Source organism: Diadema setosum, chromosome 20 (assembly GCF_964275005.1).
Source record: "Diadema setosum chromosome 20, eeDiaSeto1, whole genome shotgun sequence".
Classification (NCBI taxonomy): Eukaryota; Metazoa; Echinodermata; class Echinoidea; order Diadematoida; family Diadematidae; genus Diadema; species Diadema setosum.
In genome coordinates this window covers 16,542,909-16,569,381 of record NC_092704.1, presented here as the reverse complement: position 1 = coordinate 16,569,381, position 26,473 = coordinate 16,542,909, and the positions used below count along the sequence as shown (strand labels likewise).

General features: G+C 37.8%; 1 protein-coding gene across 1 annotated transcript in view; it reads right to left on the bottom strand.

The window, feature by feature from the left end:
• LOC140243304 (integrin alpha-7-like) overlaps positions 1-26,473 on the bottom strand; it is a 71,042-nt gene that overhangs the window by 17,175 nt on the left and 27,394 nt on the right. The window contains exons 2-20 of the mRNA XM_072322977.1: positions 25,939-26,072; positions 25,343-25,422; positions 24,620-24,826; positions 23,939-24,024; positions 22,765-22,841; positions 21,477-21,687; positions 20,449-20,551; positions 18,875-18,977; positions 17,622-17,877; positions 16,516-16,617; positions 13,019-13,080; positions 11,753-11,922; positions 10,966-11,121; positions 8,514-8,596; positions 6,722-6,869; positions 5,685-5,780; positions 3,995-4,074; positions 3,403-3,489; positions 2,462-2,561 (exon numbers count right to left, since the gene is read on the bottom strand). Coding sequence (XP_072179078.1) covers positions 2,462-2,561; positions 3,403-3,489; positions 3,995-4,074; positions 5,685-5,780; positions 6,722-6,869; positions 8,514-8,596; positions 10,966-11,121; positions 11,753-11,922; positions 13,019-13,080; positions 16,516-16,617; positions 17,622-17,877; positions 18,875-18,977; positions 20,449-20,551; positions 21,477-21,687; positions 22,765-22,841; positions 23,939-24,024; positions 24,620-24,826; positions 25,343-25,422; positions 25,939-26,072 — 2,341 coding nt within the window. The remainder of the gene's footprint in view (positions 1-2,461; positions 2,562-3,402; positions 3,490-3,994; positions 4,075-5,684; positions 5,781-6,721; positions 6,870-8,513; positions 8,597-10,965; positions 11,122-11,752; positions 11,923-13,018; positions 13,081-16,515; positions 16,618-17,621; positions 17,878-18,874; positions 18,978-20,448; positions 20,552-21,476; positions 21,688-22,764; positions 22,842-23,938; positions 24,025-24,619; positions 24,827-25,342; positions 25,423-25,938; positions 26,073-26,473) is intronic.

Here is a 26,473-nt window from a genome sequence, read left to right as displayed (position 1 = left end):
CCCTCCCACATCATCCTGCTATGTCTCCTTCTGCAGACTTGCACTTCTCTATTTGACAAATTTTCAGATATGCCAACAGAAGTGTGCGCCAGATTGTTGAATTTCAGTTCTAAAAATGAAAAAAAAAAAACCTCCCTCGAATATGGGAGAGGTATCTTGCCACCCTCCCATTGATTGGTCCCCTTTATAGACTAAGTACACTTTGGGGAATGGCAATTTCCGAATTTCCCACAAAAAGTGTGCTTCAGATCGCTTTATTTCAGTTTTAAAAACTCAATAGCTCCCCCTCTAGACTTTGTACATACACACAGGTGATGCACATGCGGAATAATAGCTAAATCCCGTGATTTTGCTATTAACACTTCCCTGAAAAAAGCCCTAATTGTTTTCATTATTTTTTTTTTTGGGGGGGGGGGGGGGGGAGGGAGCTAGAAAAAACTCCAAGTATTGCAACAAAAGTTTGCACCAGATCGCTGAATTTCAGGTCTGAAAATGTAAAATCACCTCAGTGTGGAAGGAGAAATATCCCTTATGTACACCCTCGATGTGTGCATGCCTTTTCTGTTTGATTGCTTTACAAGAGACAGCGTTCATGAAATTCATTAATTAATGCAAGAGGTTTATTCAAATGCTACCAGTAATGTCTTTATAGGCAAGTTGTTCAATAATAATCGACATCTAGATATCCTGCTACCTCAATTAAACAAGTGTGGCTGTTTCAAGTCCATAAGACATGCAAAAACACGCATCAAATTGCGCCATTTACAACATAAAAATGCAAAAAGTTCTCACCCTGGGAGGGGGACACACCCTCCCCCTCTTTTCGCCCGGCTCGCTCGGCTCGGTCGCTTCGCTCCCTCATAATACAGCCGCCGCCCCCCCCCCCCCCCAAGAAGGGAGGGGGGGGGGGGTGGCATGACCTTGACCCCCCCAAACTGAAAAACGCTTTCAAGGTATCTTTTTGATATGATTTTTTTTAATACTTCTTGATTGTTTTGAAAGTGATATCTTTTGAGTGATACAATATAATGATCAAACTGGAACCCTAATGACTGTTGAAGATTCTTTTTTTACATCACCCTGCTGTTGGAGGATCTGTCCTTGCTGAAGAGTAGTGTGAAACAATTCAACAATCCTACCTGAATGAAGTGCTTGTTCCCTTGTAGTGTCACCATTGGTTATACTGCTACAGGCAGAGGTGATAAAACAGATCTTCTGTTCTAGCAAGAACCAAACATTCAAGTTTGTCTACTACTTTATTTGGTTCAGATGTATGGATCATGTTCCTGAATATCAGTCTTTTTCCTGAAGATACTGTTTATGAATCTATTTCATCTGATTCTTCTGGATGGCTGGTGATATCTCTTGCCTCTCTCGTTTGGTCATTGTGACAAGAATAATGAGCCGTTACAGAACAGAAGTATTCAAAAAAATCATATCAAAAAGATACCTTGAAATTATGTGTATACCAATGTATACAGAAAAGCAACATGACTATTTTGAAATACTTCTGATAATACTACAGTCGAATCCTGTTATAACGAAATGCTTGGGATCACATAAAATACTTCGTTATAAGCGAATTTCATTGTATGCGAATCGGTTGTATTTACAGAGAATCGGAACTTCAGCTAGCATTGTTTCGTTGTAAGCGGTCATTCGTTATAAGCGACTTCGTTATAACAGGATTAACCTGTATTGTTTTTATCAATGAATCTAAGCTTTAGGCCTTAATCTTCATATTTTTTTTTTTAACATTATGCACCTCCCTTGTCCAAAAAAAGGGGAAAACTTAAATGATAAGTCAGGTCTTTGCGCGATTCTACATATAAAGTCTACACTACAGCATGTTGATGGCGGCCATCTTGAAAAATGGACGCCATTTTATTTTAAGAGATCAAAACATAGTAATATCCTGAAACTAACCTCAGATTTGAATTCTCCATCCCTAAAAACCTTTGATGCCCATTTTGGATGTGCTAGGGGGGCTAAAAGTAAGTAAATAGCATTTTCAAGATGGCCGCCGGCGGCCATCTTGGATTTCCGCGTATATCTCAAATTGCTCAATGCTGACAGAGCTCCAGCATGTGGATTGATAAAATAGAAGGTCTAAACATTCAATATCACTCAAAAAAAAAACTATAACATTCCAATGCAACCTTAGCCCCAAAATCAGGGTTTGGCTGCCGGACTAATAATAATAATAATAATAATAATAATAATAATAATAACAACAATAATAATAATAATAACAATAATAATAATAATAATAATAATAATAATAATAATAATAATAATAATAATAATAATAATAATAATAATAATAATAATAATAATAATAATAATAATAATAATAACAATAATAATAATAATAATAGTGGCTACTTTCATAGCACACAGGTGCACCTTTGGGTGCTCATGGCGCTTCAAAAATTGAAAAGATAGACATATGACTACTCACAGTCCACTCCTGGTTGACCGGTAAACCAATGTCTCCGAAGTAGACCATGGCACTCTCACCCTTGACCTTACCACTGAAATACATCTGCTCTGGACCATCCCTGAGTAAAGGCAATGAACACAGAAGAAAATCACATGTACATGTATAGACAGTGACTCTAAACTCTCCATACCAAGAGAAAGAGAGACAGACACACACAAAGAAATAATATGTACATCAGATCCTTATTCACTGAAGTACACGTATACATACTTACAGTGTAACTATTCTAACCCAGGATACATAGTGTCATTTCAGTAGTAATTGCAAAAGCCAAACAACAACAACAAAACAATTTTGAGCATCTCACTCAGTATTATGGGACTTGCAACTACCACATCTGCTTTTATATGAACCCAAGTCTTGCTGTCCATAAATGAGATGTCATGGGTATTAAATAAACAGAACAATTTATATCTCTATGTCTCATGGAGAGTAACCTAATAGCATGGTTTGGTTGTACCAAAGTAAAAGTGCAAAGGGTAGTGTTCTGAAGCATGTTCAGTAGTATGTGATATATCACAGGCTATCTCAAACTGAAGAGTCTTAAAATGGCAGGTTAACTTTCAGTTCCCACCAAACTATGATTGTCCTAAAATATCATTCTGCTTGGACAAATAAAACAAAGCAAATCCAAATGAACAGAACATTACAAATTTCCTCAAACTTGGATGAAGTAAAAAAAACTAACAAAACATGATGTATGACAAGCAACAACAACCTTTTCCTTCTTAAAATCAATGAATGCTTATTTGTCAATTGTGCAACTGTATGCAACTTTAATGGAAAGAATGCAAGTTTACCTTTCAGCTTTTCATGTCAAACATGGAAATTTAACCTATTCTTCAGACTGACCATGTCACAAAAAGAAAGAAAGAAGAAGGAGATGACCTTTGACCTACCCACTGATAATGATATCTGTGATACTCTCTACTTCAATCTTTATCACTTGGACATTGTCAGCTGGATTCTCTTCCATGTCAGTAGTCCTGAAAAACAAACAAACAAACAAACAAACAAACAAACAGAGTGACAGGTTGAAGATGACACAAACAGGAGGAAAATGATAACTTTGTGTATACCTTTTGAAAGGTTGTAATATTGGGACAAAACTGCTCACCATGGTACACACTTGGATTCTGGCCACAGAACTAAAAGTAAAATTTTCTACACTTTGTTACACTTTGGCGAGTATTCTCACTCACTAAGTACCATCCCATATACTCTCATCCATGTAGTAAAATTTGTAATATTACTGCCGGTCACCAGTATCCACCAAGTTTGAAATCTAATTCACTCTGGAAGAGGTTGTTCATCCTGGGTGAGGTGATTCAAGAAGGTGAAATGTGTTTGGTGGATGCCATGTTGAAGTTGTTTATCAAGCAATCATCTAGAAAAATGAATTCAGAGTTTATCTACAAACACAGGCTCTCAATTGGAATCATGTCAGGAATCTACCAAATGTCAAGAAACAAAGTTTTACAGTGTACTCACGAGGAAACGATGAGTGTGATATTGAATTCCTCAGCATCTGCAGGAACGCTCCCGGCGTCAAATATGATCGCAAATGCATCCTGTCACAAAGCGAATGATGTTGACACATAACATGTCCAATATCAGATAGTAAATCACAGCGTGTGGATATTTCCACTGACACAGACATACAGATATGAAGAGAATAAAGTGTACTTTGTTTCTGGTAATTACTTTACATATCTACATTTCCTGTTCAAAAAACCCATTTGAAGATAATGAGGATATTCTAATTTCAAAGGCACTATTATGAACACTTGCATTACATCACTTTAACAATTCAGACTGATTTATGATTGAGACTATTACAATATCTATGAGCCCTAAAACACAAAGAACATACCACAATGTGTAAAGCATGGGCAGGGTAATCTACATTTCCTCAATATAAAATATCCCTCGACTGTGTGGGAGTAAATAGAATACCACATAGTATGTGCTTATAAGCTTTCACAAAACTGTACTCAGGAGAGATGCAATCCTTGGATGTAATTAAGTGGCATGCCTCAAAAAATGAGATACATGAACAATCCCTGAACCCTGCCAGACCATGCCAACATGATGTGGTGTGAATTGCTCTAGTTTGCTCCTGCAAGGTATGCTTTAAAGCCAAAACATAGTTCTGGTACGCCAGCAAAAAATTGTCAAATTTCGCTCCCAAATGTATATGTACACCTAAGAAATGTGTGGAATAACGCTGTAATAACAAGATATTCATTGGGTAACAACGAAAATGTGAAATAAAAACCAAAAAGGTTCGCCGGTGTCGCAATCTCAGAACTTTCGCAATTGGGGTCAGGCTAACTTGGGACTCGGGAACAACTCGGTCTCGTTTTGACGGCAGGCCAAGTTGTCCCTCTGGATTGTACAGTGTTATACTTTGGGAGTGCTTTGCGATCTGGCTGGTCGCAGTTATGGGCCGAGTTGATACAACACGCTCAGCAAAGAACCTCTTTGGCGCACATGCAAAATTAATGTGTGCTTATCAAGCGCCTATGTATAGAATATGACGATCATGAATTGTGTGTAAATTGTCTGATATAGGGCCGAGTTTTCCCCGAGACCAAGTTATTCTGGATCCTTCTGGATAAAAAGTTGGTATACTGACCACGCTTTTGATCTCAAAACACTCTGATACGGATCACGCTTTGATCTCAAACAACTCATCATCCAGGCGAATCGCGTCAGCCAGGTGAGTCTCTTGGTAGACTCTTTCGATATATTGCAAGCCAATAAGAAATAGTGTGAGACGGGTTCTCAAACCCTTACCAGAACTATGTTTTCACTTTAATTGGGACTGGAAGCCACCTAAAGCCCGCACACACTACACGATTTTGCCCCGATTCACCGGTCTTAAGATCTTAAGACTAGAAGTGTGACGTCACAGTCTTGCCATTTTGTAGTCGTACGACTGGGTCTTAGCGCCAGTCGTAGAGATTTGACATGTTGAATTTCTACCGACTGGTCGTGGGCTTTCAGCCATTCACAATGCAGTAAAATGCAAGCGCACGCATGTGCGCACTGCGCGCGCTTTACAGTCGGGTCGTATAGTGTGCGGTGTCCGGTCGTACGACTGGTCTTAAGAACCAGCTTGGCTTAAGACTTTTAAGACCAGTCTGATCGTGTAGTGTGCGGTGGCCTTAAGACTCACCAGAGAACCTGAGCCATACGGGTTGCCAAGAGAACAGATCCTGTTTGTCACATTGGCTCCTTCTTCATTTTCTTCTACCTGACATCGGGATGTGAACTGTTCCAAAAATGAGGGGTGAAGAAAAGAAAAAAAAAGATCATTGAAAAGTCTCTTAAAAACTATCATGGTGACCATGTCAGGAAATACACATAAGCCTGTATGAGGGCTTGTTATGTCATTAGAGCCATCATCATTACGTAAAGAAAAATGCAACCATTACTGAAGTAGTGTCTTGGTTCATAGTTTGAGTGGTTACTCCTAAATCTTTAACATTACATCAATTTAAATGAAAAAAAAAAAGGAGGGGGAAGTGTATTAAAAGTGTGTTAGATTTACAAGGTCACATATCCCTTCTGAAAATGCTAGAAAATGTTGCATGCATGAAATCTATCGGTAATACACCTCAGTTTAAAAAAAAAAATAATAAACCAACACCATGTCACTTGAAAATATACTCCCTTTTTGTACCAAAAATAATGACTGGATTTTGTTTTGTTTTGATTTGTTTTGTTTTGTTTTTGTTTGTTTTTTTCAGGGGGAGGGTCTTTTTTTTTTTTGGGGGGGGGTATTCTTTTTTTTTGGGGGGTAGTATTGTTTACCCCTCCATCATGAAAGAAATTACCAGTTGAGTTCTTTTATTTTGAGGAAAGGTATAAATAACCTACCTCTACAATATTCCAGCTTATGAAATGAATCCAATTTTCAGGATTGCAAAAGGGACACATGAACTTTAAAGGGAACATTCAAGTCCCATTTTAGTTTGTTTCTGTCACCCCTGCATTATTTGGCAAACCTAGCACAAGATTGCAACCTCTCATTTTGCCATTTTAAAAATGGACTAGAAGCAAGCTGTATCATCATAGGCACATGCAAAGCCTACAGCACCTTCTGGGAACTAGCATAGAAATGATTTCTGATTGCTTCGTTGGTTAATTTATTTGGTTGTAGGGAACTCAATGATGGAAAAGAACAGGAGAGAGTCAATGTGAGGTCTGTACCACTGATTGTTCCACAAAGTCAGAAAACTGTAGGAAGACAGGGTAGGTGATGATGAGCTGTGCATCGTAGGCATCCTCATTGCGGTTCTCCACAGAGACGTCAAGAGTAAACGCTGTCACTTCGCCAACCTTCAGGGTTGGTGGGTCGCTGTGAGGTCAAACATTCACATAGAAATATCAAGGTAACATGGTATCTTCCTGAGAGTACAAGGAGCTGAACTTTAGTCCCTCTGCCCCTCTAAACTTCTCTGTATTTTTTTTTCCTACAAGCACAAACATTGGGTGCATTCGAGCACTCTACAGTGAACCAAAGCGAACTGAACTAAAGCGTACCGTACCATACTGTGCTAGATTTGAAGCGTTCGAGCGCTCTGTGGAGTAAGCGTACCTCATGAGTTACTTCTAGAAGAGGTCACACATTTTGTAGCAAGAGGGTCATTCACCTGGCGCACTCGAACTACTTACATATGTCCCAATCAAAGAGAATAATGTCTTTGCATTATGACGTATGCACATATCATGCGCATGCTATACATGCACACTTTTGGTACGCTTTGGTACCCTTTTGGGGCACATCGAGAAGTGGTCCACTTTTGGCTTGGTACAGTATGGCATGGTACACTTTAAGAAGCGTTCGAGTGTTCCTCTGGTGCAGGTACAGTATGGTATGGTTCGCTTTAGGAGAGCGCTCAAACGCACCCATTGTACGTAAGTTGTCAATCGGGATTCTACAATCTCTATTAGCAAATCAAGGTCTGGAGGTGTGTTCAAATCTTGATTTGCTCAATTTGTGGTGCACACTTCCCATCTGAAAGGCTTGCCCTCTTAGATAAAAATAAGGAGGTGAAGCTTAAAGGGCAAGTTCACCATGTACACATGTGGATTGAGTGAATGCAGCAATATCAGTAGAACACATCAGTGAAAGTGCTAGTGCACACTTTGTAAGTTTGACTGACATGTCAGGAAGCTTGTACCTCCAATACTCAAAGTCGAGATAACAAGTGCAAATTTCTAAACATGATTATAAGAAAGATTTTTCTATCATCTTCTATAAAGTTCTTTTTTTTTTTGTTGGTACATTCAAGCATCTGAAAGGTCCATTACACAAAACATGATTACAAGACGAGAGATTTTTTTTTTTTTTTTTCTGAAAGGTTGAAAATCAAGCGAAGAGTTTGAATGCAAAAAACACATCTATGCCACTATAACATTTTCAAAGTAAGTTTATCGTCAAATAAAGAAAAAAAAATTCAATGATGTTGCACTTTATCAATTAATTTGTAATTACCGCACACAGCAGAACAGTCTGCACACACTTGGACTATCACTTGACCTAGGTCAGAGGATAGTGTAACGCACTTTTATTTCGCGCGTACTCGAACTGTAAAAGTGATCATGCGTTAGGACTGTGTGGACTGAAGAAATCAGCAAACAAAAAGGTTTTCTTCCCAGGTGATGTGATGGGTAAAACTACGCATCATCACGCTATCAGCTCTTGACCAATCCTATAGCAAGATTCTCAATATGTGGAATATAATCACATATATTTTGATTTATTATGATTGTTTTTCTGCATATCTAATCTCAAATATCTCACTTTGATAAAAATGGATGTATTGGTTATTGCATCAAAACTCTACATTCAGTTAAAGTTGACATGACAAGACACCTTCAGGTACTAAAAGAGTAGCAACAACAGCAACAAAAGTAGCAATTCAAGACATCTCTAGGTACTAGAGGATAAGCAAAAGCAACAACAACAACCAAACCAACACATTTTCTCCTCACTTACCCCTGGAGGCTAACTGAAGCCTCGACTACCAGATCTGTGATGCACACATCATCATCTTGAGCACACTCCTTTGTGAAGACAACCTACAAAGTAGGATGATAAAATAAATTGGCTTTAAAGCTTAGAAATAACATTACTTTCTTTAGACATACAAACACATATCTCTGAGTTTCCTACTGTATCACCTCCCCCCCCCCCCCCCCCAATAAAGTAGAAGAAACATATATACACACACTATATATCAGGGCTTGACACTAACGGTGGCCCGGTGGCCAAGGGGCACCAAAAACGAACGTCAGGCCACCAAAATTTCAGAAATGAAGATTTTGGTGGCCTGATCGGGCTTTGTCATTTCAAACGTAAGTTTTGACCACCTAATTAGGCATCAACTTTTATAACAATCTATAAGTCTATGTGCTAAATCTTAGAACCCAGAATAACGGTAAGATGATTGAATTTCCTATTCATTTATTTTAGACATGGATACCTGTATAACTTCTGTAATGCTTAATATTTATTATTCTATGTTTAGTAGGACCGATTTAGTTTTTCTTATGTTTTTCTTGATTTGTTTTTTCGAGCCACCAAAAAATAACTAGAAATGTCGCTATGGCGACTGGTATGCCTCCGCCTTAATACATGGTACTCCTAATAGGTCTATAGTACAATGTCTGGACAATGTGTGATGAGTTTCACATAACTGGCAAAATATTAAAATGACAGGTTTGTCACAAATGTGTTGAATGTTCACTTTCCTTGAACTAGGTTTAATTGGATGGATGGCTAGACTGCCTAAGAATATTTGGGGATTTGAGGATTTTTACTTCACTTTTGAACCTTTTTTTTTATAAGTCTATGCACTGATTAAACTTTCAAGGTAAGGAGAAAAAGTGTGATTTCACTATCAAATAGAATTTTTTTTTGCATTCTAACTTGGCCTTTGACCCTAGAACTTTGACCCTATGACCCTAAAATTTCCAAGAGAATCACTGTCAGGTAAAACATGCATAGATATATGTACTCAGTTTCATGATGACACCTTGAGTCACTTTCGAGATATGGACCAAGAAATGAAATTTAGCACTTTCACTTGACCTTTGGGCAAGAAACTTCCACTTCAGAGAATCTCTATTGGGTTAAACATGTTATCAAGTTTCAAGAAAATCCGGCAAGTATTGCATTTAAAGATGAGGGAAAAAGTGAAATTATGAGGAGTTGACCTTGACTTACGACCCATGACCATTGACCCATGACCCCTACATTCCCTAGATAATCACTTCTAGTCAGTACATGCATATGTACTAAGTTCTATGAAGATAGCTTGAACCACTTCCAAGATATGGAGAAACAAGTGAAATTTTAACATTTTCACTTGACCTCTGACCTTTGACCTTTGACCTCATGACTTGAAACTCTCTCTGGAGAATCTTTATTTGGTATTACATGTATACATCAAGTTTCCTGAAAAAAAAACCCTCCAGGCATTGCATAGATATGGGGGAAATAGTGAAATTTTGAGCATTTGACCTTGACCTTTTACCTTTGACCTTGAGCATGTGCCCCTCAAGAGTTGATAGGCATAACTTCGTCCACTAATGCATATACATACCATGTCTTATTAGGATACCTTAAATGGTTTTTTAGTTACGCTGTCCACAAAATTCATTATGGACGGACGGACGAACGGACGGAATGACGGACGGACGGAAGGATGGAAGGACGGAAGGACGGACAACCCGAAAACATAATGCCTCTGGCGACACTTCGTGGTGGAGGCATAAAAATCAAAAATAAAAGTTAGTGTGGAGCCCTGTATATATATGACAAAGAGTTTTTGGTGGCCTCTCATTACTTTTTCTTCAAACAAAAAAAAAATGAACATGGCTGAGCCCCAGAAATCTTGATAATTATGTTGTTTGTTAAATAATGTACTTGTTGAAAAGAGCCATATCCTGCTTTGGGAATTACGCTTTCTTTTCTTGACCTGTGACCATCAATAAATTGACCAAAATCTCATTACATAGTACAATGTATTGTCATAGCCTTACATCTAGTACTGCAAAGATGTTACAAGCCTATCCCAAGTTTCAAAGCCCCAAGAAAACAAATGCATGTGTAAAGACAGACATATCAACAACAAAAACACACACATACACAAACTAAGACTTCCTCTTGTACTATAAGCTGGATATATTACTGTAAAACAAGGAGTGTTCGCTTGAATTATAACTTCGCGAATTTTGGGAGAGCCAAGATTTGCGAAAATGAATGGATGCGAAAGTTCTTTCCTACACTATACATGTATATGCATTGAATGTCAGAGACAATTCACAAAAATTTTGTGCTGCGAAAAAGGCTGTTGCCTCCAATTCGTGAAAATTTCAGGATGCCAAAATATCTTGCTTTACAGTATTATGATAATTCACAAACTTACGGGTAGCAGCGAACTCACCTCAAAGTTGAACTCCGGGGTAACACTGACATCAAGCATAGCGAAGGGAGACATGGAGGGGAGAGGGTCTCCAGGTTCTGGCAAGACTGGGGTCATTTCTTGGATGCGGTATGTAACTTTCAACGGGATGGGCCGGAAGATGTCTTGGAAGCCATTCTGTGCATAAGTTGTTGTTTTTTTGTTTTTTTGTTTTTTTTTTTTGGGGGGGGGGGGGAATAAAGAGCACAGACTTTTGACAAGAAATCTTCTCTCAAGAAAACAAGGATTTCTTGCCTTGAAATGACACAGCGTAACCACTCTCTGATTCCAGTACTTTTCGAAGATGTTGTACTGCAAAATTAGCAAAAACCATTTTCTTCTTGCTTTGAGATACAGTTGCGAGAAGAAAAATGAAAATGAAGAATCCTGTCATTGATCATAGATCAAACATTGTACCTTTCATAATCAGTGGTAGGGCATTATTCTGCTATACTTACTTTCATTCATTCATTCCTTCATTCATGGGTGCCTAAATACACCAGGTTTATATCATCTCTACATGAAAAGAAGTCAAGACTAGTTTTGATATTCTTCAAATCACAACTGTTTATTCTCCATCAATTCAACAAACACATTTATTCATTTATTTATTTATTTATTTATTTATTCATTCATTCATTCATTCATTCATTCATTCATTCATTTTTCTTTTTTGAAGCTGAAGTGTGCTGTTCCCATCTCTATCATTTACATTCATATGAAATGATATGATCTCGTGGCATAGTTCTGATAATGGAGGACACGTTACCTTGACGATTACACTGATCGGTGGAGAACACTCGACATCTTCGGAAAGCTGTGGTGGGAGGATAAGGGTTTGATCCATGAGTCTGGCCGAGCTGCTCTCCTCAAACACCACTCGAGAGTTTAGTCCTAAATCACGCCGAACCAGCTCAGCTTCAACATCGTACTCCACAGCTAGATGATAACAAACAAATATGTACAGTGTAGATGAATTACTCTGGATAACCTTCACAGTATATTTCTGCAGTCACAAGAAAGACTGCATGATATAGCTGAGCTGGTAATACCACATGAGGAAATTCTATTATTTTCATTTGCAATTTTTTTTTTCAATTTTACAGGACACTGGAACATTGGGAAGAAATCATTTAAAATCACAGCAGGACATTTTGTTTGTAACAAAATGGTATATAGCCATTAGCCTGGGGCAAGTAAACTATCTATTGAGCAAGTAAAATGAATGGGTATTGTCTGTTAATGGTGTTAGACAAATGTCTGCATTGCCCAATAGGATAAATGAGAGAAATACTGTATTTTTTAATGCCTTGTCAATTCTGGAGACAAGAGATGTGTTTAAAAGAACATTTTTATCAACTATGGGAGCAAACTTTCCTGCAAAATGACAGAAAGAGGATGAAGTTCCATCAATATCTTCATTATTCTAATTTTTCATTACAGTGTTTGGGATTCTAAAACAACTACAAAAATATATAAATATACAAAAAAAATATATATATACAAAAAAATATATATATACACGTCTATATATAATTATTTTGGTTCAAATACAACTAACATGTGTGAAATCTCTCAGGCTGAAAAAGATAATCTCTAGTGTTTGTCATCATGGATACCCAGTGCAGTTCAATGAAGTGGAATCTTTAGTCAGTACCCTGGTTTGATGCCAAGTATGTCACACATTTTGGTTATCCAAAGACCACCAGGGAGAGTCATTTGTTATTTTTCTTCATTCTTCTTCCTTACCAGATCTAGGACAGTGCAATTAATTCTTTTTTGTCCTTCAGTGTGTATATCGCTGTGTTGGTTCATCAGTTCATTCGTTTGGGTACTGACAATATTTTGGGGGGCTTTTACCATGTTACCTTCAGAGCAAGTACATGTACCTACTAGATCATACACTACTACACAGAGGGATATACATAAGAGTCATGTAATTCCTGGCAACAAATGCATTATGTTTTTGTTTGTTTGTTTGTTCTTTGTTTGTTTTAGTCTTTGTTTTTTTTTTAATTGAGTAGATCTTACTTACTGATTTCATCATTCAAGGCCTCTGAACTGCTGTAATACCTCATGCAGATTTCCAGGGTGAAGCTGCAAGTTTAATGGGAACAAAAGTTAATGTGATCATTGTAACCCGTTACATAAGTACAATATACAAGGAAAAGTAGAAATTACGCAGTGCGTAATATATGTCCCCGCCGGAAGTAGCATTTTGTAGCAAAATGTGCAATATAGGTAAAAAATCAAGGTCAAAGGTCAAAGAAGTCAAAGGTCAAAATTCTGTGTAAAAGTTTTGAAGCCCTCACCTAGTGCCATCACATAAAGCAAACGGAATCGAAATCGGGTTAGAAATGGCGAAGGAGTAGCATTTTGTAGCCAATGTACAATACAGGTAAAAAATCAAGGTCAAAGGTCAAAGAAGGCAAAGGTCAAAATTCTGTGTAGAAGTTTTGAAGCCCTCACCTAGTGCCATCACATAAAGCAAACGGAATCGAAATCGGGTTAGAAATGGCGAAGGAGTAGCATTTTGTAGCAAAATGTACAATATAGGTCAAAAATCAAGGTCAAAGGTCAAAGAAGGCAAAGGTCAAAATTCTGTGTAGAAGTTTTGAAGCCCTCACCTAGTGCCATCACATAAAGCAAACAGAATCGAAATCGGGTTAGAAATGGCGGCGGAGTAGCATTTTGTAGCAAAATGTACAATATAGGACAAAAATCAAGGTCAAAGGTCAAAGAAGTCAAAGGTCAAAATTCTGTATAGAAGTTTTGAAGCCCTCACCTAGTGCCATCACATAAAGCAAACGGAATCGAAATCAGGTTAGAAATGGCGAAGGAGTAGCATTTTGTAGCAAAATGTACAATATAGGTCAAAAATCAAGGTCAAAGGTCAAAGAAGTCAAAGGTCAAAATTCTGTGTAGAAGTTTTGAAGCCCTCACCTAGTGCCATCACATAAAGCAAACGGAATCGAAATCGGGTTAGAAATGGCGAAGGAGTAGCATTTTGTAGCAAAATGTACAATATAGGTCAAGGTCAAAGGTCACAACTGAAATTCTGTGTAGAAGTTTCAAAGCTCCCATGTAGTGCTATCATATAAAGCAAACAGAATCAAAATTGGCTCATAAATAACAGAGAAGTAGCAAATTTAACATTTTGATCACACACGGACGGACGCACGGACGGACGCACGGAAGGACGGACGCACAGAGGGACGGACGCACAGACACACACACGTACAGAGCCCGTTTCATAGTCCCCTGCTCGAAGTCGTTCGGCGGGGACAATAATACAGCTTTACACAATTTCATATACCTTGAGAACAGTCAAATATTTTGATAATGATACTTACTATATAGTTCCAAATACAATATGAGATTAATTTTTGCCAAGGCTTTTCTACCGTCACACACCATCATCATCCCTATCATCATCAACACCACAATAATCTTCAGGAATCTTCAGGTTTGTGAAAGTACAGGTTTACTTGCCATACTCTACATTTACTAACAAATACAGTCCAACCTCTCCTATCTGGACATGTCGGGACTGACGCTCATCTGGATGAGGGATTTGGCCGGATATGGGAGACTCAATGTTAAATACATGCAGCTGCCTACACAGCTGCTATAATGGTTTATCACTCCTTGGTCTTGTTGCATAAAAAGATGCAATCAAACATACACATCAGAAAATCAAATGAAAGTCAGGTGTCTGTGGAAACAGTTGCCTCGAGCGATCCATTAAATTTCAAATATTGGCTGCTTTACAGTTGCCCTCAAGACTATTTGTTTATTACTGCTTTCCGGTAATTTTTTTTTGTGTGTACATTATGTATTTTTCGATTTTTCATCATCACTGTTCCACTTCCTTTCATGTATTTGAGTGTAAAATGATTTTTGTATTTTAGAATTCGTTTTTTCTAACTGCGCCTTGTGTGCATTAGTCATGTGGAATTCATGCATTATGAATACCCTGTATTACTGTATTATTATATATTATTATTATCTGCCAATCAGTGTTGAGTATTCAGAGACATATGTATGATTTTCTGATTCATGTTTGATTTCAAACTTAATGCAACACGGCCCTAGACTTTCATAAGAATATCACCATCATTTCATTCATCATCACTGCCTCAACTTGGTTCATCACTTTTAACAGCCACAGTAACCATGGCAACCGCATCTTCATTACAAGCACAGTCATCATCATCATCTTTAAATGTTGACAACTGCTTTCCATTTTATGCATGCTTCCATAATTTGACTAAGAGTATATTCCCTGAACACTATTAGGGTTGTTTCTACCACTATTTTCAGAGTCATCATGATTTTCACCATATCAATCTCAATTACCATTCCACACTTGAATTCCTATCCTATCATATGTGATTATGTTCATCACCATCATTACCTCCGTCAAGGAAGGAGGTTCTGTTTTCATTAGCACTGGTTTGTTTGTTTGCAAAATAACTCAAAATGTTGTGAACGGATTTGAATGAAACTTTCAGGAAAAGTTGACAATGACACTAGGAACAGATGAATTAATTTTGGTAGCGATCCAGGAAACTTTACAGATTTTTGAAGGATTTTCAAAATCTTTTGGCAAATAGGGTCAATGAACTTGGGAGTTCAAGCTGCGCATATCTGAGGTCTGCTCACTTGCTCTAAAGCACATGCTCTGCTTGGGCGCGGTGATGCACAGCATGCAGGAAGCTGTGTGACATAAACAAAGGCTTCTATATTGGGAAATTTAGCAATTTTCAGCATTGCGAATGCGTGTATGGGTGGAAATGAGCTGCTTGGTGGAAGGTCTGTGCTCTCTGATTGCTTTTCTAGTTTTCTTTGAATCTATGCCATACTCACAGTGCAGATATAAATCATTTGTTTCCACTGTCATCATCACTAACATCTTCACTGTGGTCATTATTGTTATCATCATTATCATCATCATCATCATCATCATCATCATCATCATCATCATCATGATCATCATGATCATCATCATCAATATCTTCAAGTTTAAAGGGGCATTTTGGATGATTTTCATAATTTCACATCATGTAATACATAAATCAACACTTCCATGAATAGATTTGTGGATTTTATTGTGGTCTTTGAGCAGAGAAACCAATACTCTGAACAATCTTAAACAAATTACACAGTGTTGATGACATAGAGCCTCATGTATTTCAAAAATGTAGCAGTGTAATTCCATTACAATACCGCTTGATTGACAAGTTCACCTGTGTAGAATGTATGCATACCTTCTTCTTTTGTTCTGTTTCCTTGAGCCCCAACTCATGCATTCTTATAGTGAGGCTGCCATGTCGTCATCCTTGTTCATTGCAATTTGTTATAAATTTTGAAAACATTCTTATTCCTCATCCCAATCACTATAAATTATGAAACTCTTGTACGCAGTTCAAGTAATTTATCATTGTTCAAATGTAAGCATCTGAAAATCATCCAGAGGTCTCCTTTTAAGAACAAGAGAATTGTCTGCCTTGAAACCATGGGAATTCTTACCAGTGAGCAGGCTTGCCGCTGTACTCACAGTTGGTGGTGTGTGGATCCAGCTCATTGTGAGAGATATAATTCTCATCCTCAATGAGAATCACAGGCTTTGCCCTGAACACACAGCAAAACAAAATAATGTCATGACATCATCAAAATCTGGAGATGTCCTGGTCTTGTGGTAGAGTGCCCGCCTCCTGAGCAGAAGGCCAGAGGTTCAAGCCCCATCTGATTGCAGCTCATAGATTCCTAAATCTAAAAGTGACTGTCATCCTTAAAGTAACTGTCAGCCAGGACCATTGTTTGAATGTAAATTTGTCCAGCCATATGTTAATTTAATAGCAAACTACAGAAAAAAAGTGTATGTGGTGCACATTCAGCATGTGAACATAATAACACATCAATTTGTGACAAGAGTCCTGTATTGGAAGGAGCTGCGACTAATAAATTTGGTTGTTTGTGTTGTGTGGGATAGAATCACTCTACTTCCAAATGTAACCCTTTAAACTAGACACTGATTACTGAAATTCTATAAAATATATATTATACAAAAAATATTCTTGTTAGACAGGGTACAGGCATGTCTACATAGAATACAGTGTATATGCATGGTGTATCATGTAAAATCTTGTCTCTAGTAAAACGTCTGGACTTGAAGTCCATAATCAAGAGGAGGAAAAGGTCATATTGGAACGCCTTCAGGACAAGCAGTTTATAAGAGTGAGTGTGTCTGTGTGTGCCAATTAACACATTGTCCCGTATTCACAAAGGTGGTCTAAATTAGGCCACAGTTTATGCAAATTTCTTCTGTCTAAATGCTTGTGACAGATAGCATACACCAACACATATAAAAGAATAACTTCACATTAATACTTACTTATGTGCTTGTTTCACAATTCATTTTTAGTCCAAAGACTGAATTAAGACCATGATTTTGAATTGAACCGCCTTCCTAAATGTGGACCTATATGATTTAATTTGCAATAAACACTTTCATTCACTCTCAGACTACAAGTGCAGTATCTATCTACATCTATCCATCTAAACATTTATATGATAAAGATATAGATATAATGAGAGAGACTGAGATAGAGAAATAGAAGGAGTAAGAGTCGTACCTGAGGATGACAATCTGTTCCACGTCGTAGGCACCAACAGTGAGCTCTGGGAAGCCATTGCCATCCAGATCCACACCTCCGGAGATGGAGTATCCAAAGGTGGCGTTGGGGAAGGGGTAGCCGTTAAGGCCCATTGGAAGGTCGGAGGGTGTGATCTTCTGGGCCTCTGGCTGCAGGATCACCATATCAGCACTACCCAGATAGATGTAAACGGCTCCTTCTCCATCATTCTCATATGGTGCTCCGATGGCAATGTCTGGAAGAACATACATAATTGTTACAGACAGATGCACTTCCTTCGCCCACCCCCCTTTTTTTCCCTATGAGTAGTTTGCAAATTCTCATGCGAGGCATGGAAAAAGGAGGAAATTTGAAAAGGATGTATGAGTTGAAGTAAATATTTTATCATGTGGGAAGAGAGATGACAGTAAACACTATTACATTGTACAACCATGAATATAAGGCACATCCTAACTTTTGACCTGAAAAAAAAAAAATGCCCCATTTGCCAGCTGCAAAAGCAAGAACTTGTTCAAGTTATGCATAAATTTACCCTGTTCTCCCTACATTTCCTTCTTACTTTTTCTTTTGACTCCCTCTCTGTCCCTCATTCATCATAATCACATGCATCGTACTTTGCATGACCGTTCCTATCCCCACACGTTGATGACAGACAGCTATGACATAATGGCCCGAATTTACAAAGGTGGTACAATCTTTGTCCATGGTTTAAACCTTGGACAAAGACCGTAGTTTTGTATGGGGCGCCAAGTGTCGCATAGCCTATTTCGTTACGAAATCAGTCATTTCGACGAAATGACTGACCGTAGTTTTGTATGGGGCGCCAAGTGTCGCATAGCCTATTTCCACTGCATAGATATGGGGGAAATAGTGAAATTTTGAGCATTTGACCTTGACCTTTTGACCTTTGACCACAAGCATGTATGCCTAAAAGTTGATAGGCACAACTTTGTCCACTCATGCATATACATACCAAGTCTCATTCGGATACCTTAAACATTTTTTTAGTTACGCTGTCCACAAAATTCATTACGGTCAGACGGAAGGATGGACGGACGGAAGGATGGACAACCCGAAAACATAATGCCTCCGGCGACACTTCGTGGTGGAGGCATAAAAAAAAAAAGAGTACACCTCATGCATTAAGAAAAAAAAAAAGTATTGGCTGACAAATCAGACTTATTGTAACATGAAACTGGTGTAAAAGAGTGTGTAACATGCCATCTTCCTACCTTGCATGCCATCCAGGTTGATATCTCCGATGTTTGCAACAGCTTGCCCAAACAAGGAGTCCCTCTTTCCTGTCAGTTTGATTGGTTCCACATCAAATGTACCCTGCAGCAACATAAGATACAGGTATAGAGATTTGGCAAAATTGGACCAGTATTAAATTTGTGTGCCATTGCCTTTACCTGATCCATTCCTAGACTATCCTGAAAGAGTTCCACTAGATAAAGCTGTGAAAAGAGCTTGATTAGTAAGTGATTTGGCTGAAGGATGAGAAATTCAATATTGATTCAAATATCAACAAGTTTGCTTTCTTCATATAAGCTAAAGCCGAAATTTCAGAGCCAAACAAGGATTTAGAATTACAGTGTATAGTGTTTTGGTTTGAATGAAACTTGTAATTTACTGTGGAGTTTAGCATCAAACTATTGTGTTAAATTGCCTCATCTCCAGTTCTTGCATGTCCATCGGCCATGAAACTTCAAAAGCAATGATCTCTAACTTTACTTATCTGGTGGCTAGCTTTCTGATTATTTCTGTGGAAACAAAGTGGGACAAATGACAGATCATGAGAAAGCTGACTCTCAAACAGGTAATATCAAAATCACAAAAATAGTCAGAAAACACTCTGCGTCTCAAGGTGACTGGTAAAAAGTCCCACACATGTATTTATGTATTTTGCCATTCATTCCATACCAAATACCAACATAAAATACCAAAACTACCTTTTATTCAATAAGGGGCACATTGGAAAAGCAGCATCTGTGTATTCTTGTCTTTATAAAACCTGAGATGAGTACATGAATAAATTCAAAACTCAGCATCAAGACATAAATGAGAAACTGAGTGAGAGATGAGGTCTGTAGATAAATAGATGAAAATGTGCAAATAGACAATGAATATGTAAACAGAGAGAGGGGGAATGTGTGTACATAGAATATACAGACGCAGAGCCATAGAATACGCACACAAAGGCAGCATCCAATCTATTAAGCCATATTGATGATTTATCCTAAGGGTGTCATTCTTACTAATGAGACAAGCTCATACATACCCTAAGCACCATATGAATTTGTACCACATCTACAGAAATATATTTCTGTATAACGAGACTGTTTAAAGGGAGAAGACGCAGTCAAGCCTCTGTCAAATCTCCCAACTCTCTTTGTACCTCTTCTTATATTCACAAAGGGCCAATGGTTACATAATGTTCTATAATTCATACCTCACAATAAAGAGTCACATGTAGAAAGGCATGAAACTTTTGTCATGCATTCCTTTCAAGGCATGCAGTACTAAAATAGCAGGTACAAAATTGTACAATACGAGTAGGTGACAAGGTACAAAATATTGTGAGAAGCTAACCCCACACAACTCATCCTAATATTACAGCTACAATCAGTTGATTATTTACTGCCCATGAAGCCCTATTGTAGGTTTGGTAAATAAGGGCTACTACCACATCAAAAGCATACTTCAGTCTTTCTCTCTCTCTCTCTCTCTCTCTCTCTCTCTCTCTCTCTCTCTCTCTCTCTCTCTATAAAAGGAAAATAGAACGGGCTGGAAAGGCTGTCCTTACGTCATGAGCAATGTTCTCGTAGATGTAGACCCTTCCACCAACTCCCGTAGGCTGGGGCTGACGATCAAAGTACTGGGGGGCTCCAACGATCAGGTCATCGAAGCTACACGGGCATGAGCAAACAAATGAGAAAAGCTGGCTCTCCAGATATTTCATCAAATTTGTCTTTCTATGTCTATTAGCCCGTTGAGGATGGACTGATTTTGCTACAACACGCATTTCCCATAGACCCCTGCCCGAGTATACTCAGGACTCGTCCTCAACGGGTTAAAGCATAAAAGTCTACACACAAAGAGAGGTACAGAAATTTTTAATCAAAATTTAAGTGCCGGAGTGCAAACTGAATTGTTCTAGCTTGAGATATCAGTACGGAGCCAGGAAAATAAACTTGTATAACTGGAAATACAGCTATTGACATAAAAATACAGTGTAAAGATGAGTTGCTTTTCACCAAGTGAGTATGTAGATATAAAGGTGTTGGACCATTACTCTTTATACTTTATTTGCAATTCCTAAATGCTCTATAATGAAAGTGAGTCAGGAACAAAGACAGATGGTACCTTCATAGACTGAGGTTATATTCTAAATAATCACCTGCTAAGTACAAAATCTCAGAAGGTTTATAGCTCTTAACATAGATATTTTTTGAGCTACAGCATCATAGAAAGTCATGTAAATGATCGAAGAAGAGTCTTTCATTAAAATATTTCCACGGAAGCATATCTGAAACATCATACATCACATCTGACACAAGAAACCTTCATCAGCAAAAGCAGAAGTACATGCAAGAAAGTATGACCATTCTACATTAAACTTTGTCTCCTTCCTCATACCGTTTGCAAATGTAATCTTTGTAAATCTAATTTCAGAAACTCCATTGCAAAGCAAGTGTGCCTGTTGTTGTTGTTTTTTTTTATATTTCATCTGATCTTCTCTCTCAATTGCCTTCAACACATGGCAGAAGAGATGGAAGTCCTCAGGCTAGCACGGGAATAAGCAAGGTATTTTGAGAAAGGAAATAGACTGACTTGTCTCCGTTGAGGTCGGCAACAGCCACATCGTAACCAAAGGATGACGACGGCTTCTCCGCATTGATGCGGTAGAAGAAGCTCGGCCGTAGTAGTGATTCATCCTTCTTTAGGACAAGGACAGCGCCCATAGCATCTGCCCTTGGGGCCCCAGCTATGTAGTACTGGACATCAGACTCGTCAGTCAGCTGTGCTGACGCCACAGAAAAGCCTGCCAACAAAAGAGTCAGGAGCAGACTCCAATAAATCATGAGTCCATACATCATATACTTCAAAGCTTGCATGTTGCGCATGATGACAAAATTAAGTAAAAGATGAATCAAGAATCTGTAGCCCCATGTGTTGGTATATTTTTTGAATCTACTAGTTTTAGACCTCATGGAAGAAGAATACATATAAACCCTGTCCTCTTCCTGGTTCCATTTCAATTGGGTATATCAAGTCATTATCAGTGAAAAATTCTAACAATAAAATAGGAAAGTCTGCTATGTGTAAACCAAGAATAATAATGAAATTGGGGCAAAAGGTTCAAGATATATGATGACCAAAAGATCAGCAGATCACCTGAGTTATGTGATTGACAATAGGCATCTTGTGTAGGTGACTGCAACATTACAGAAGTCATACTCTCCATGTATTTAGACAGATGAATGCTAAACCTTGCTTCCTACCCATTCTAATGAATTTCCATTTCTTCAAGATGAGTATGAACCATAACATCTCTATCAACATTCGTCAGTCACCGATAAAATGTGTCTTTTCAAGAAATTAAAGACAATATTTGAAACTAGAGCTGACAATTTTTTCCACCAGCGCCACTCCAGTCTTTATGACCATCGTACCAATTTTATGATACCCACAGGATCACATTTCAAAATGTCTCAACAATGTTCCACTGTTTTTCATAAAATTTATCATACACCTCAGATTTTCTTTTTCCGAGCCATATATCAGAAGTCAGGGGGTGGGACTCATATACACCAGTGCATCATGCAAATGAGATTTTTGTATATCTTCAATAGGCCTTCAATGCAATCAGAACTCACCCAAGGTTTCATAGATCTGTTGCTTTCATTTAGACAGTCGTTACGGGTAGACTGTACTTCACATTTTACCTACACAAAACAATATATACAGCTGTATCCTTTAAAAAAAAAAAAAAAAATTGAATGTTTGGCTAAAATAATCACAGCTCAAAACTCCAAGCTGCCAACTGCTCCCATAAGAAAATGGGACCACCCTGCCCCTCTGATAAAGACAAAATGCAAACTCCCAAGCTAGAACTTACCAAGGTAGCTATTGAAGCTGACACCACTGTTCAGGTAGTCAAGAGGACTGACCAAATTTCGTAGAGCCTGTCCAGGACTGATCACCATCAAGAGAATACAAGGAAACAATGAAATATCATTATTCTAAACTCATTCAAAAACTTGGGAGATAAACAACATATTACAAAATTATACAGAAAAATGACTCAATATATCAGATAATTTTCAAAATATCTGCCCTGTAACTAGAATGTCACTTCCACCAATTATGGATATTTTTGTGTTATGCCATCTACACTCTAAGTCACAAAGAGGCACGAAATAAAGCAAAACAAAACACAATCAAGATCTTTCAGAGTCAGACACAGTACAAATTCAGTGATTTGATTACAACTAGCACAAATTGTAAAACCTGCAAAAACATTTTTACAATTTTCTCTGCACATTTAAAACGGGTTGACAATCATGCAGCGCAAATTCAAGAGCCCGGGAATATGTTTTTTGAGCCGCTCAGTGCAAAAAAAATTTATCATGCATAAATATGGATGTTTACAGTTTATACATTTTATCCATGTTATTAACAGTCTTGCCAATGACATGGGGTACAATATGTATCAACATCTGAACAGAATTCAGAAAAAGCGCATCAAATATTCTGTAAATTACAGTGACAAAAACTGCCAAACAGCAATAATTATTAGGTTCTGAATGGACACTTCATTTCCTGTTAATATCTGGATTTACATATGTCATTGCACTTTGCAACTTATTTAAAGAGCCAACGCCTGTACAAATTGTGAGGAGGGGAGCGTTTGTGATTTCACAGTCACACATTTCACTTTGACTTCGACCATGTCTTCTTTCATCCACTCATACATGGATTTAGGCCAAGTTTCAGATAATTCATATCGTTCAATAACTGTACGTATAATGTAATTTATGTTGTCCACAAAGTTGATTATGATGGATAAACGATCTGAAAACACAATGCCTCAATCGACACTTCAAAGCAGAGGCATTAAAATGATTACAATATATATTTCAATCAAATCTTTGGCTCAATTGAACTATAAAAAAAAATGAATGATACAATATTTCATTTACAGTAGTCATGTGGCCTTGGTCTCAGTGCCACACATTCTGCTACTTCAAAGGGGTAAACAAGAATGAAGCAGAAAATTATACTATACTCACACGTTGGCAGTGGCAATACCACCAAGCCAGTTATCTGTTCCTGGGATACCCATGATGTACTCCTGAATAGTAATGTCTGGTGACATCTGTTAAGATACGCATAGTGAATACATCAAGTCACATAATATGTTTGGTGGGGAAAATTATGGCACAAGTGACAGTTAACATTTCTGCTTTTGTGATATGAAGAGAAATAATAACTTCTTTATTCAAATTAATAAATTCTTGCATCACGTTGCATCTATTGCAATTGGTTGACAAATTGCCCTACATTGTCATCTTGGATGTAAAGCACATTGAGAGCTCTATCGGAGCTGAAATGCACTATATGAAAATGTGTTATTATTATTATAACAACAACATAAGTAGGGACTGATTATTTAGTGTTTTAGCAGTACCCATCATAGAATATCATGGGCGGGCATTTTTTTATCATGGTTACTACTAAAACATTGAATAATCGGTGCTTCTCTACACGTATGTTGACGAAGGGCCATATGTCAATCAGTTGCAATAACTTCTTTGTTCTCTTTAATTTTCTGCAATGATTGACATCCTTTTTTACAATTTACCTAATATGTCTTCTTCAGTTTTCCTAAATTATGAGTTTTTAGTTGTTGTTTTTTTAATGTACATATTATGCAGTTATCAGGTTTCACAGGCTGTTGTCATACTGGTTACCTTGGTAACAGCAACATCTGTCCCTGCTTGGCAGTACTTGTAGAGGTTGCCATCATAGTTTTCGGGCTTGGTCTGTCCGGCGCAGGGCACATACCCGTTCATGGTAAAAAGGTCCTTTTCTAATTCATTGTCGAGGAAGTAGCACTTTCCCAAACCCTGGACCTCGTCAATATTGGCTGGCTGAACTTTATACCTGTGTGCACATGCCTGTGTTGACCAAGCACAACAAATAAAAAACATGTCAATTCTACTCAAAAATCAAACAAATATCTGAAATCTGATAACCCTGCTTAAGCCAAATCCGACTGAAAAACGTCAAATAAGAACTTTCAGATTTATCATATCTAAACAAGGAAGCTCTTCACAGACTGACAAAATGACAGATGGATGTATGGATGGACAGAAAGAGGGATGGACTGAAGGATGAATGAAGTGCAAACATACCTACCAGTAAATATGATGCTTCTAGTACTCTTGATGTGGAGGTAATGAAAAAAAAAAAAAACTGGGAGGAGAGTCAGGGCCTGTTGCCCTTATTAAGGTAGTGAGGATAAAATTTTTCTCATTATGAAGGGCACCTTAAACACAATAACAATGTTGAAGAAAATTATTCTTATGGACTTTTATTTTCTTTTTCTTTTTCTTTTCTTTTCTTTTTTTTTTTTTTTTTGGGGGGGGGGGGGGGAACACAAGGGGAGGCACTGCATAGTGAATTCAACTTACTACTACTGCACCCCCAGGTCCCTGGCTGGCCACAGACACCCCTAGCCACTGGTTGCTCTTCATAGGTGTGCCATCACCATCTGCAGAGGTGGAAGAAATAAAGAAATCATTGTATAAAAGACACAATACAAAGCATGATGCAACAAATTTGTTTACTCATCCAATGACTGATATTTTAGACCTAAAGGCCTCTATTTACTGATGCTACTGTTTTTGCTTTACTGCCATGAAACCCGAAATTGACAAGTACAAATGTATCCCGAAATCAGACAATTCAGTAGTGTGTGTCTGTTACATGGAAAACATACCAGGCATAAACACTGCATTGTTGAAAAAATAAATTGATCCATCATAACTTGATAACTACTCAAACTCACCAAACTACATCAAACAAAACACTCCTACTGCCTTTCATTATATCCAAGTTATCAATTTAACCCGTTGAGGACGGTTTGATTTTGCTACAACATGCATTTCCCATAGACACCTGCTTGAGTATACTCGGGACTCGTCCTCAACGGGTTAATGATGTTTGACAATGAATTACATTCACTTCCTCAATTTTGAGTGATGGACATCCTACAATTGTCACTTACTTGTGATTTCGTCCTTTTTATCCAGAGGGAGAAGCGTGCAATCTGAAAAGTTTGATGAAAAAGGACAGCGAAAGACACCGCCTGGTTTTGTAGCATTAATGTCTGTCTGATGAATTGGAGCTCCGACTATAATTCTGCAAGAGGACATAAAATGACACAGACAAGAAAATTGTAAATAAAACATTCAAAGGAGATTCCACATGTCCTGTATCTAGCTCATACCAATTCTTCAAATGTCCATCCTATCTCTAAATGAGCAAGCATTCTCAAAAATATGTATTTAGATCCAGACTGTCATTCAGATCACCACCAAAAATTATTCACTTGGCCCACATCTGGCCTTCCCTGAAAATCCCTTAAAAAGAATTATGAATACAATTATATATATATATTACATTAAATCAATTGCTTAGTTACATAATAAACCAATTCATATGTCCTTGCATGAGGGCTTTTCCACTAAAGATCAACTCAGAAGTCCTCAAAGGAACACTACAGTTTCACTGAATCTAAAGTACTCTGAGAAACAAACATA